Source organism: Canis aureus, chromosome 12 (genome assembly GCF_053574225.1).
Source record: "Canis aureus isolate CA01 chromosome 12, VMU_Caureus_v.1.0, whole genome shotgun sequence".
In the NCBI taxonomy this organism is placed as follows: domain Eukaryota; kingdom Metazoa; phylum Chordata; class Mammalia; order Carnivora; family Canidae; genus Canis; species Canis aureus.
Window position 1 is genome coordinate 39984396 of NC_135622.1, and position 13658 is coordinate 39998053.

At 49.1% G+C, this 13658-nt stretch overlaps 1 protein-coding gene across 3 annotated transcripts in view; it reads left to right on the forward strand.

Annotated features, from left to right (window-relative positions):
* XDH (xanthine dehydrogenase) overlaps positions 1-13658 on the forward strand; it is a 60044-nt gene that overhangs the window by 12437 nt on the left and 33949 nt on the right. For all 3 annotated transcript variants that reach the window (XM_077843692.1, XM_077843693.1, XM_077843694.1), the window contains 8 exons: positions 1435-1561; positions 2513-2574; positions 6295-6363; positions 6686-6775; positions 7819-7960; positions 10365-10457; positions 11066-11217; positions 12171-12264. In XM_077843692.1, the coding sequence (XP_077699818.1) occupies positions 1435-1561; positions 2513-2574; positions 6295-6363; positions 6686-6775; positions 7819-7960; positions 10365-10457; positions 11066-11217; positions 12171-12264 (829 nt within the window). The remainder of the gene's footprint in view (positions 1-1434; positions 1562-2512; positions 2575-6294; positions 6364-6685; positions 6776-7818; positions 7961-10364; positions 10458-11065; positions 11218-12170; positions 12265-13658) is intronic.

A 13658-nucleotide genomic window follows, 5' to 3' on the forward strand; every position in this document is an offset into this window, starting at 1 on the left:
TGTTTCTACTCTTGTCCCCTGTAACCTATTCATTCCCTACCCACAGCTAGAGTAATTGTTTTCTTTTCTTTTTTAGAGAGACAGAGAAAGAACAGGACAGAGGCAGAGAGAGAGGGAGAGAGAAAATCAGGGACAAAGAGTGAGAGAGAGCAGGACAGGAGCAGAGGGAGATGGAGAGAGAGAGAGAGAGAGAGAGAGAATCTTAGGCAGGCTCAATGCCCAGCACAGAGCCCAGTGCAGGGCTCAATCCCATGACCCTGAGATCATGACCTGAGTAGAAATCAAGAATCAGATGCTTCACCCACAGAGCCACCCAGGTGCCCCCAGAGTGATTCTTAACAAATGTAAGGAGGTCATATACACTCTTCCCTGATCTAAGTCATGTTATTAAATTCAACCTAAAAGTCACTTCTTCAGAGTGGCTGTTTCTGAGCACTGCAAGTAGCCACTGGTCACTCAGCCTCTGCCAGCCTGTATTAAATCTCTACATAGCATTGATCTTTACCTGTTTCTTTTGTCAGTATTTTCCCTATAACTTCACAAGACTGGGGGCCTCATCTCTCTTCTTCATCGCTCTATCTACAGTGCCCTTACTATGCTTGGCACATAACAAGTTCTCAGTAAATATATATAAATGGATGAATGTATATGCTAGGCACTGGAAATACAGTACTTTAGCAATTTTACTTACGTACCAGGAGAAACTCCCAAGAGACATAATAATAATAATATGGACATGAAGAATCTCCTTACACTAAAAATCTTGCAGAGTTCGAGTGAAAATTCTGTGACATTCAATGCATATAGAAAATTCTATATGGCACATTTCCAAACTCTTATGGACTCCATGCTTTTCCTTCCCTTAAGTATGTAGCAATGTTCTAGTTTGGAAAAAAATGCATTCATTTGGTTCTTAGTAAATGCTAGTTGAGCTGGATTACAGGCTAGTGTATTAAAAGAACATGACACGGCCCTTGCATTCACCATGTGTGTTCTTGGCTAAATCTCTCAAATCTCTGGGCCTACTTCCTCCTTGTTTTCAGTGCAGAGAATGGAGAGTGAGAAGCCCTTCTGGTTCTAATGGTCACTAATCTTTGAAGAGACTATCCTATGAATAACTAACATTGGTTGATCATCTACTATGTGCTGGGTGTAATAATGTTAAGAGTTTTATATAAATTATCTTATTAAATCCTCACCACAGCTCCAGAGATAAGTGCTAGCTAGGGTGGTCATCATCACACAGGTGAGGAACCTCTGGCTCTGGAGAAGCTTGGTGACCTGACCAAGGCCACAGCTGGGACTAGGACTGATTTTGTGCACTGACTGCTCCCCCATATGGTCTGTTGACATGGACCGGCTTCTGCTGGGTCATCTAGGGAGCCTGAGAGAGGGTCTGCCAACATGTACCTCTGTGTTGTCTGTCCCTTTTAGGAGAGAATTGCCAAAAGCCATGGCTCCCAGTGTGGGTTCTGCACCCCTGGCATCGTCATGAGCATGTACACGCTGCTCCGGAACCAGCCTGAGCCCACCATTGAGGAGATCGAGAACGCCTTCCAAGGTAGGGGCCTTAGGCCACAGCCTAGGATGGGGAATAGCAAATGGGCTTTGTGGAGGATAGGGGAGGGCCAGAGTGGAAGCCAAGGATGGGTTAGGAGGTTGAGGAATTGCCCTTTGGAGGAAAGGCTCAAGCCCCAACATGCTGGCTCAGGTCTGCTGGAGTTGAGCACTCTCTGGGTCTGAAGAACATTTGCGTGGTTTGGAGACCTTCTGGGGTCTCCTGCAGTAGTGTTTTTATTCCTGAGGGTGTCCTCCTGCATTGGGATGGGGTGGCACTGGGTGGCTGGTACAGAGGAGATCATTTGGGAAATCCACAGAGGGTAGTCTTTTGGCTCCCTTTCTTCTCAGCTTGTACTAGAGCAGGATTCTGCAAAGGCCACATCATGATTCTGAACCTTGGGCAGGAACTGGCTTCCCACTTTGCCTTCTATGAGTGGGCCTGGGAGCCTGGACAAGGTGTCTGTTCCTCTGAATTGAACAGAGAAGACTCCCCATCCATTCACCATTTCAATTCATCATTTATTCAATCAGTGTATCGAGTCCTATCATGTGAAGTGCTATACAAGGTACAGGGGACACAGAGATGCCCCAGGGGATGAAAGACAGTCTCTACCCCCAAGGAGTTTGCACTCTGGGAAGAGAGTTGATAATGTAGTTTGATAAGGTTACTGATAAGGCAATGACTAGGCCATGTGGGTGCTCAGAAAAGGCACCTGGTTCAGTCTGGGCCGTCTAGGAAGGCTTTCTGGGAGAAGTGATTGATGGTTTGAGGTCAGGAATACAAGGAAGAGGACAGGGTGTTCCAGGCAGAGGAAACAGATTAAGTAAACTGAGCATCTCACTGAGCCGGGAGCTAAGTCACAACCTCCCCCATACCCCCCCCCACTACCCCCCCCCCCCACCACCCTGGGGCCTGCGCTCACAATGCAGCTTTCCTCCCCTTGGCCCACAGGAAACCTGTGCCGCTGCACGGGCTACAGACCCATCCTCCAGGGCTTCCGGACCTTCGCCAAGGTAAGAGGGGGCCCGGGGACAACAGCGGACTTGCTCCTAAAGCAGCAACACTCAGGAGTCACAGTTGGGAAGGATGCCAAGGGCTTCTGGAAGAGAGAGGAAAAAGTCAGGGTGGCCAGCTGGCAGCTCGTCCTGCTGTGGATACCTGGCACGGGCATGGCACTCTGCCATTCTCATTCAGAAGGTTCTCGTCAATAGCCCCAGGACTCTCCTTCCAGAAGGCTGGCTCCAGGAAGAAGCATGCTGTCCAACAGCTCACTTCCTCCAGGGCATTCGGGTCTGACAGCGCTCCTCGGGCCCAGGTGCTGAGCCTGGTGTTAAAGAACAACCTAGCCCCCCAGCACCTGAGCCTCTCCTCCTGTCCTCTCCCAGCTGCTGTCTGCAGTTGGCGCTCCGTGGGCCTCATGAAACTGCTAATTAGATGTCCAGACAGTTTGTGCATCCCGGCAGTGTTTGTATACCTCTGAGGGAGAAGCCACAGTCGGGCTGTGCGGGCACCGATTCCAGAACCCCAGACACACACCTGCCAACTGGTAGGGAGGACAGAGTGCTGGCCTCTCCCTTCTTGGCTTATCTCCTCAGATTTTACCTGATTTCCCCAGCTGGGTCAAGCTGCTCCTGACTCCAGTCAAACCGTCTCTTTGCAGTTTGATGCTGGGTTGAGTGGGGGAGTCACAGGCCCTGTGCCTTTCACTGACCTTTAGGGTCGCTATATTATGAAAAGGGGTATTGTATCCCAATGAGCACAGAGGGTGAAGAAGGGGGTGGGGTCTCCAGGGAGGGAAAGCAGCACACTCTGCTGAATGTGCATCCTCTGTTTGATGACAAAGGATGAGGAATGAAGCGTGGATTTCAGTGAAAATGACTGAAAGCACCGACTTGGAGTCTGCAGACCTGGGTTCAAATCCCATCTTTTCACTTAGCTGATGCATGACCTTGGGCAGATTTCCTTGTTTCTAAAATGGGGATTATTAGAATACCTACAATATTATAATGTTATAATAGTACATATATAATTATAAGAAAACATGTTATTATAATAATATCATAAAATTATAATAATACCTATAATAATTCTTACAGCATTTGTGGAAAGTACTTCTTGTAAAAGCCCTTAGAACAATGTCTGGCATGTCTCAAGTACTAAATACATGGCAACTATAAATTATGATGCTGGTATGTTTTTTCCATTACTCACTATTTGATCTTCATAAATTGCTCAGGCTTCCCCAAGAACCAAGGATTAATCTTGTCCATGTATTTATTTCTGAAGAAGCTTCTCAAAGAGATACAATTTTACCGGCCTTCCTTTTTTCTGGAAAGAGAAGGGCTTTCGAGTGTAGTCCATGGTGTGTTCCTTCCCAGGGTTGAAGTTTTATCATCATTGAAATGGTCCTGATTCCCCTGATCCAGCTGCCAGGCAGTGTGAGCAGAGCAGAGCTTCCAAAATGACTGGCACACAGGGTGTGCTTAGAAGCTCATGCACATCACTCACTGGAGACCCCTCCCCACCAAGGCCTTTTTTAGAGCCTCTGAACTCTGACTTTGCACACAATTCTAATGAACCTGCTTAGTTCATTCGCATGCCCAGAACACACATTAGGAAAGTGAGGACGGTTTGCTAGAAGGAGGCACACTGTTCACAGCAAGAAATGATGATGTCCATCTAGCAGCAAAAAAGACATGGAGGTACTGTAAAAATTAGCACAAGCCGGTTCACCTGGGTGGCTCAGTCAGTTTAGCATCTGCCTTCTGCTCAGGTCATGATCTCAGGGTCCTGGGATCGAGCCTCGTGTTGGTCTCCATGGGGAGGCTCCGTGGGGAGCCTGCCTCTCCCTCCCTCTCTCTCTCTCTCTCTCTCTCTCTCCTGCTTCTCCTGCTTGTGTGCACGCTCTTTTTGTCAAATTAAAAAATAAAATATTTTTAAAAAATTATCACAAGCCTATAGTCCAGCCCGCTGAGGAAAGGAGAAATCTGTCCTTGGAAAACACCAGCCTTATTCAACCTCACTAGACACTGAGGGCAGTACCACATTATTGTACATCACAGTAATTTATGTCATGGCCATGCCAATGAATTCTCAAGAAAAAAGAGCTAAGGAAGACTGTGCTGACACTTTATCTGGAAAATGTACATCTGTGAAATATGTCCCTCCCCACAAGGACTGGGTGAGTGAGGCTGATGGCTTGCTGTACACAGGTTCCCTCATTTCAGGTGGGGTCTGGTGATTCCTCCCGCATTGCATCACCCATCTCCAGGAAGAAAGATAAGAGACACTAGAAGAACTTTATTTCTTTCTCCCTTTTTGTCGAAACACAGAGGAGAAGTGGTGGGAAGGTCCAAAAGGGAGAGCTCTGAGAGCCAGTGGCAAGGCTGTGAGCGCGGGAGGGCCTGGGGTCTGCACACAGGACAGCGCGTGCAGGGGGCTGAGGCGGGGAGGCTTCTCTCCTGGTGACACGGCTGACGGTGCTTTCAGGTTCTCAAAGGCCGGTTCTCAAAGGCCGCACGTTCAGCCTCCAGGCCCTTATAAGGCTTTCCTAGGCACCCTAGTCGAGGTGTGACTCATCCTTTGGGAAATGTGACTCCTGTGATTCATGTGCGGAGGGGCTGCCCCAGACCTGCTTTTGTAGGAACAGGCTGCTTGGACTTGTGCTTGGAGCCGTGCCTGGGAGTTTCTCCCACCTTTGACTCTCAGCATCACTCCACGATTCTGGAATGTCTTCCAGCTGCTAAGCTGGGACTCCTGCCTTCTTTGGACAGATCACTTAGGTGAACACATCCCATTCCCACCTTCAATGCCTCGGTTCTGGGAGGCGGCGATCTGAACTCTACTCCATACTGTGCCCCCCGGGCACCCTGAGGGGTCCTGAGCAAGTTCATTCCCCAGGGGTGATGGGTCATTGGACCTGTACCTTTAGCACAGACAGGGTCACAGTGAGGAGGGAGGAGCTTTTAGCTTTTTGGCAAGAAGGGCCTAATGCCTAATGGTGAGGTTATCTGGCACGCTGCCTGGACACATCTCTGAGGCTAGCACTGGTTTGGACCTGCTTGGAAGGAGCCGCACACAGACCAGAGCCTCAAAGGCGCCCAGCCAGGCCGCACAGAACTTGATGATGCAGGAGCAGAGGGCCAAAAAGCACCAATGGGGATTTCTCTCACAGAAGTTTCCTAAGGAGGAAGCCTTAAAGGGGGAAAATGGGCATAAAGATATGTTTTGATAAAATAGGACTTAGCTTTATAGAGAGATTTTCTTTTTTTTTAGAGAGAGAGAGAGAGCGAGCCAGGATGAATGGGGTTGGGAGGGGTAGAGAGAGAGAGAATCCTAAGCAGGCTCCACATCCAGTGCACAGTCCAGAACCTTAGATCCTGACCTGAGCTGAAACCAAGAGTCCATGGCTTAACCAACTAAGTCACCTAGATGCCCCTAGAGAGAAATTTTGTCAAATTAAATTTTCCTGCTACTTCCAGGAGAGATCCTATCTGTTTATTCATGAGTTGCTTAGTTTCCATGAACCAAGAAAGGGAAAGTGGTTAAAGCAGAGGGAGGACTTCCGTCCCCGCAGAGGTGGGTGGGGTGGGGAGCAGCCATCTGCTGTTCCTTTTGATGCCGAGATAGTAGCAGAGCCAGATGCCATTGGATATTAGTGATCCAGGTTCTTTTTAGCTTCTGTGAAAACTCTTTTCAAGTATTTTTTGTGTGAATATTTGTCATCTCTCTAGGATGGTGGGTGCTGTGGAGGGAGCAGGGACAACCCCAACTGCTGCCTGAACCAGAAGAAAGACTGCTCAGTAAGTGGGTCCTCCTCTCCCTGGAAGCCTGGGGGCTGGTCTCAGATCAAAGGAGGCGATGGATTCTCTTCAAACTCTGAACAGCGTGGCTGGAAGAGGAAATAGTTATGCCTGGAATTGGGGGAGGGGGGGCGGTGAATATGCACATTAGCCCTGGGTCTTCTGGCAAGAACTCTCTGTTCCTGCCTTTCCAGGAACTTCTGGGCCCTCCACCAAGTGGCTGAGGGCTGCAAACAAGCTTGCTTGGACAAGGGGCTGGGTAGGTCCCACAGGACATTTTAAAGGAGGAGATAGGATATCACCCTCATGTTCCCTTTTCCAGCGGGTCATTCTCTCGCCATCTTTGTTCAACCCAGAAGAGTTCATGCCACTGGACCCCACCCAGGAGCCCATCTTCCCTCCAGAGCTGCTGGTAGGTGGTGCCCAGAGAGAGGCCCAACAAAGTCTCTGTGCCATGAGCCTCTGGAGACCCACTTTATTTCATACCAACGGGGACCTTTGTGTCCTGGTCTGTTCTTCCTTCCTTCCTCTGACACCCAGAGGAAAGGTCCTTCTGTCACACACTCCCAAAGAGACTCACAGTTCTCCCACACATGGTGCCCTGAGCACAGAGAGCGTCCGGCACATCTCGTAGAGTAACAGGTGCTCCAGAAACATCTGCCGACCTCTTGGCTAAATTGAATGCATAAACCCCCAAGCAACCCATTCTCTTCTCTGCAAGCAGAGAAACGAAGAAACAACAAACGAAGAAAGCTGTACTCAAAGGGTTCAATCCATGGCTTGCAGCTCTGTTTTAGGAACGCTCTCACACTCACCCTCTCACTGTGGCGATTCTGCTTCTTTGCTCCAACATTTGTGGCAGGGAAAGAATTGAGCCCCTCTGCGGGTTCTCAAGGGCAGATGCCAGGGGGTGTTGCGCACACGAAGACACCTAGTGAGTCCAATGGGCTGGAAAGAAGGGCTTTGCAGCTGACCGCCGGCATATCTTTCTCTGGATTGTGCATCTTGCAAAAACTATCAGTTTGATCTGTTTTTTTTTTTTTCTCCCAGCCCCACAGCACCCCTCACACACTAGAACCGGCCCTCTGTTGTATACCCTGATACCCCTTTGTCACACCTCTGCCTCCTCCCACACCCCGTCCACTACACCTCCGGGAGACAGTGAGGGACACTGCACAGAACCCGGGCTTTTGGTCAGGACGGTTCTGTTGTGGCAGGTGAAGCTCCCATAATCTCCTGGTCCCCTAAAGACAAAGTGAGATAACCTATGTAAGAGCTGCAACACACTCCCTGCCTCAATACAGGACATTCCCCTTCCTTCTCCCTGGACCTATATCATCATTCTTAATTCAGTATCAAACAAATCGGTAGAAGAGTTGATCCCACTGCAGACTTAAATATATCAGGGAATGGTAGTGGGAAGGGGACAGTGCGGTAAGAAACTATATTTTCCAGAGGCTGAAAGATGTTCCTCAGAAGCAGCTGTGTTTTAAAGGCGAGCGAGTGACCTGGATCCAGGCCTCCACCCTGAAGGAGCTGCTGGACCTCAAAGCCCAGCACCCCGAGGCCAAGCTGGTGGTGGGGAACACGGAGATTGGTAAGAGCCAGGGTAGCCGTGCCGCCTGCCTGGGGCCAGTCTACCTGGAGCAACCCCTCCCTGGCCCCATGTCCTCAAAACACTTGCTTCTCCTTCCCTGCCCTCCTTTCCCATTTCCTATATGGAGGTGATAATACCTCCTTAAGGGGTTGTTCTCAGGACTGGATGACGTCCTTGCTGACTGCTCTGCATAAACACGTAGAGGGCCAGCGATGTGCCAGGGACTATGGGATCAATTGTCACTCTTCCTTCCCCTGAGCATCTCCCAGTCTGAGTGAAGATGGAGTGATGTGGGTCACATGTTAGGCTGATGCCTGACAGATGTTAGGGGTTCCACAAATATCATTCTCTTGCCCCTCCCTTTTTCTGGGGGTGATGTGGTAAAGGCCAAGGAGAGTTGTCCAAATGTGATTGTGTCTGCATTGCCCATAACTGTGGCCACCTCCCTGTTGGTGCCACCTCCTGGGACATGAGGCTCACAATGTGCAAATAGGTCAGGGTGACTCAGGTTGTGTAGCTCTCTGCCCCACTTCTCAGAGGGACAGAAGCAGAGGTGCTTGGGTCCCTGCTAATCTCCATCCACTTCTGGAGCTGGCCTGTCCCATTTCCACTTTGCTGGGTCCTAAGCCCAGGGAGGCTCCGAAGAAAGAATCATGGCATAGCCAAGGTCTACCTTAGAAGACCTGTGGTTTGGGGGTGTGGGGGCTGGACATGCTTTTAAGCAGCCACAAGCAGTCCTGTGGGAGTCTCCTGGCTCTGGTTCTGGAAGGAACCCTCTGGGCCCTGAATTCTTATTGGATCTGTAGACACAGAGGAGAGGCCCTGCCTTGGCTTCAAGCTGGCAGAAGTACAGAGTAGGCCCTGCCCTTGTGAACACAGGTGCAGGACAGAGACCCCAATAGTAGTAATGTGACACAGAGGGGCTGGCAGGGTGGCCTATGAGATGTGCCTCAAGTGATGTGACCCTGACGGCCTGTGTCGTTATGGCCCTAGGGTCCAGGGAAGCATGAGTTAAAGCAGACAATGACTGCTGGAAGAATTTTCGAGCTCCTTTGACCTAAGACATGTTCCTTGCCATGGGGTCGCCTAACATCCTGGACCCAATCAGATTCTAATAGAAGGGAATCCACAACAAATGTATAAGCTTCAAGTTAGAAATAATTCCTTGAGACCACTGCATCTGCCTCACCCCTTCTTCCTTATACAAGTACACCCAACAGGATAACCACTGACAGCCGGCGCAGGGCGTTGGGGGAAGCTAGACGTAGAGAGACTTGTCAAGATGGGCCCCATATGCCTTCTACCTGCATTCTTTGTCCTGGGAGCCAATATTCAAACAGGCCAGACTCCTCAAAACCTGGACCACCCATCAGAGACTCTAGTCAGCACACAAGAGGGTGGAGAGGAGGCACAGACTTTTCTTTTTGAACCTTCCCATCTGGAGCTCTGTGGGAAGGGTTCAGAGGGTGCAGAGCTAACCGGGTCTGAGGAACAGAGGTGAGTCTGTTCGCAGAGCTTTCTAACTTGACTGGCTCAGAATAGAAATCAGGTACAGATGTGTGGTCCCGCAAGCCACGCTCTTGAAGGCCTCAGGCAGATGTTGGGGACCGAGGAGGCAGGTTTGATGCTTTCTTCCTTAGACAATTTCCCTTTTTGTCTGAGTGTTGGACTTTCCTGTTTTATTACTATTATACTCCGACTCTAAGAATTGCTCATGAACTGAAACATGCCTATTCTTAACTGTGTAATTTGGGCAAGAGCCTAATCTTCCTAAGCCTTAGCTTCTTCATCTATCAATGGAAAGTCACAGTATCTCACAAGGCTATTGTAAGGCTAGAATAAGTTAAAATATGTAAAGCATTTAGATGGGTTCCTGACATATTTTAGTATGCTGTGTCTTCATATGTGATCCCCTCCACGCCTGCCCCCTCCCCACACACATGTTAATTCAGGTTCATCTCATTTGAAACGAAAAAAACACATTAGTGGAGCCTAATGTGATTCCACGTGCACTGAGTGTGTTTTTGACACAATCAAGTGTGCTTTGCTTATTGAAGCACAGAAATCGTAGTAAAAGTGTCAGAGCACAAACACAGAGTTAGGAAGCTAGATGAAGAAAATGAAGCTTTTGTGAGCAAAAAAAAAAAAAAAAAAAAAAGTTTATCTCATTTGAATTCCCATAGGGTTTTTTCTCAGGAGGGAGAGGAAGACACAGTTTTCAGGCCAATAGTGTGCAAACCGTACTGAACCCCCGCATCCTGTCTCCTGCACCTGCCAATGCCGAGACCCTCGCAGAGCATGATGCCATTGCGAATATGTCCTACATCCTGTGTGAGTGGTGGGAAGAGTGCTGAGGCCTGTTCTGGTAGGAGCCTCTGACTTCAGGTTTCTCGTTTCTCTCGAGGCATTGAGATGAAGTTCAAGAACAGGCTGTTTCCTATGATTGTCTGCCCAGCCTGGATCCCTGAGCTGAATGCAGTGGAGCACGGACTGGAGGGTAAGGAGACGTTTGCCCTGAGCCCAGGGAGGGAGGGGCTGGGATGCCAGGAATGTGTCACAGGGGGCATAGGAGGTGCCAGGAAAGCCACTCCTTTGACTCTCACTGCTCCCTGCTTCTTCTGGAGTCACCCTGTATGGAGTGAAGGGCACCCTTCATTGCCTTCCTCCCCTGAGCATCCATGGTAGGGTGCCAGTGGGTAAGGGGGGCTGTGAGATTTTCAGTAATCATTCTCAGTCCTGGCTACACATTAGAATCACTCATGGGGCAGGGGTCAGTGCTCAGAGATCTTGGGTGCTTCTTAAAAAAAGCCAGGACTTCACCCTCAGATATCTGATTTTATTGAGTTGAGAACCACTGGTTTAGAGAGAAATGCATTCTGGTTGTAGCATCAAGAGACCTGTGGTTGAGTCTTGGCTCTTATAATTAGCCTTGTGGCATTTGGCAAGTCATTTAACGTCTCTGGGCCTTCATTTCCTCATCCATGTAAAGACGTGAAATCTGGTTCAGCCTCACGCAGAGACCAGTAGAGTGTCCTAGGAGCTGTGTATGAAGGTGTCTTCTGAGCTGGGAAGGGATCCACTGTTATTCTGAGCTTGTGTTTCCAGGTATCTCCTTTGGAGCTGCTTGCCCCTTGAGCATTGTGGAAAAGACACTGCACGATGCCGTTAACAAACTTCCTGCCTACAAAACAGAGGTGTTCAAAGGTGTCCTGGAGCAGTTGCGCTGGTTTGCTGGGAAGCAGGTCAAGTCTGTGGCGGTGAGTCCCTGTTCAGGGGTCCCCAAAGCTCAAGATATGAGGCCTTTGTCACAAGGTGGGGGTGGGATGGGGGCTGGTCTGGTCTCTGATGAAGACCCAGCGGGCCTTGAACTTTGGTGCTTAGAACTGCCTGGGGTGCTTGTGAAAATGCTGATTCTTGGGCCCCACTCTCAGAGATTCTGACTCAGTAGGGCTGGGCTGGAGCTCCGAAGGTGCTTCTGATGAAGGTGGCCTGTGGGTCACTCTGGCTGGCTATCAGCAAGTGGATGAGATTTTAGTTAGGGAGAAGCCAAATCGGGAGGGGGGACTGCCTTTCAGGGTTGAGAAGAGAACCAGAGGGAGACTGCCCCTGTCCGAGAGGAAAGAGGGGTCCAGCCATTGACTGTTCACAACCAAACTTCAGACTAGTTCCCAGGCTCCCTGTTTGCTAACGATGTTCTCACACCGGGGGCCATTGGAGGCTCAAGGCAGCTGATGGCGTTGAGTGGAAAGCCACCCCTTCTCTTCTATTTTGTTGTTGTTTTCCATAAGAACAAAACCCAAAGCTAAAAACCCAATCCCATTCCTTCACCCTAGCCTAAGCCCCTGTCACCTCTTATTGTGGACGAGAAGGCAGAAGCTCAGAAAGCTCCACTGAGTTCCCCAGCTCGGCTGGAATCTACTTTGAGGAAACACTTGCATGCATCACGGAAAAAAACACCTCAACTCTTTCAGAAAAAGTTGGGGTGAAATTGAACAAATTAAAGGAGCTGACCCAGGTCATCAACTGGTACATTTCAGACCTGAAATCCAATCCTAAGTGTTTGGGTCTCAAACATTGTCGTGGATGCCCAAGTGGTGCTAGTCTTGTGCCTTCAGCAGATGTCACCCACATGCCCATGGTCAGGAGCCAGCTGTGAGAGCAAGGTTTTCCTGGGTGGGCTGGGTTCTCACACACTTTCTGTTTGTTCTAGTCCATTGGAGGGAACATCATCAATGCCAGCCCCATCTCTGACCTCAATCCTGTGTTCATGGCCAGTGAGGCCAAGCTGACCATCGTGTCCAGAGGTGAGAGCTACATCATGCAGAAGTCGAGAAGGAGGACTGTGTGGGGAAGTATCATAAGATAGGTCACTTTCTGGAGAGACAGAGCCCAAAGTTCAAAAACCTGGCTGTCCTAAGGTTTGGATCCCTGGAAACTGCAAGGGAGATATACCCAGGTTGGAGGCCAGGAGAGTTGGACCATGTCTTTATTAAGAATTCACAACAGGGGATGCCTAGGTGGCTTAGCAGTTAAGCTCCTGCCTTCGGCCCAGGGTGTGATCCTGGGTCCCAGGATTGAGTCCCACATCAGGCTCCCTGCCTGGAGCCTGCTTCTCCCTCTGCCTGTGTCTCTGCCTCTCTCTCTGTGTCTCTCATGAATAAACAAACAAACAAACAAACAAACAAACAAACAAAAAAGAATTCACAACAGCCTCTGTTGTGCAGATGCCTTACCCACTGGTGTGCTAGAGCTGGAATGCACAGGCTTGCCACAGCCTGGATTTTTAGGGAGTCTGAGTGTTTGTTAAACATGGCCATAATTAACAATTGAATTATATAAAATTACAGTAGAATAAATGACATTAAAAAGAAAGGTAGTAAATAGTAAAAATTCATCACTTTGTCTATTATTTTAGTCTATTTTACTATTGCCCATGCTCTTAAGGTTATTCCCATCCATTATAACTGTAGACTGGAAATGCTATATCACAGTATGCTGCTGTGCATCTTCCTTGTCTGAGGGTCCCCGAGACCACTCCCAGGTTTGATGACTCATGGGAGGTCAGGGAGGACTCAGAGGACTCAACATATCATTGTACTCATGGCTATGACTTATAAGTGGGAGGATACAAAGCAAAATCAGCCAAGTGAAGAGGGATATAGGGCATAGGCTGGAGGAAGCCAGGCATAAGCTTCCAGAGCCTTTTTCCGATGGAGTCACACAGGACACCCTTAATTCCCTCAACAACAAGATACATCATAATCAGGCATGTGAAGTACAGTCTTCCAGGGAAACTCTTTAGAGACTGAGCACTTAGGGCTTTTATTGGGGGTGGTCACATAGCTCTGCCTGGCACAAGCCAAAAGCCCAGACATTCAAAAGGAAGGCAAGTGTTCAGCATAAACCCGGCTGTTTATATGAACAGTTTAGACACAGTGAGTCATTCCTACTGGAGAATGGTGGGGACTCTGCTGAAATCCACATTCTCGGAGGACAGCCCACAGCCAACTGATAAGCAGGCTTTTCAGGAGATGGTAGGCCTGCTGTGTCAACTCTTTGCTACCTTCTTTCCAACTTCATGTTCACTGATGTCACCTGGTAGCTTGAAATCGTCTATAGCAAGAGTGTTGATACTGTAGAAGCTAGCAAATACCACAACTCAGGGCTTCCCCCTGCCCACACATAATCAGTTGTTAAA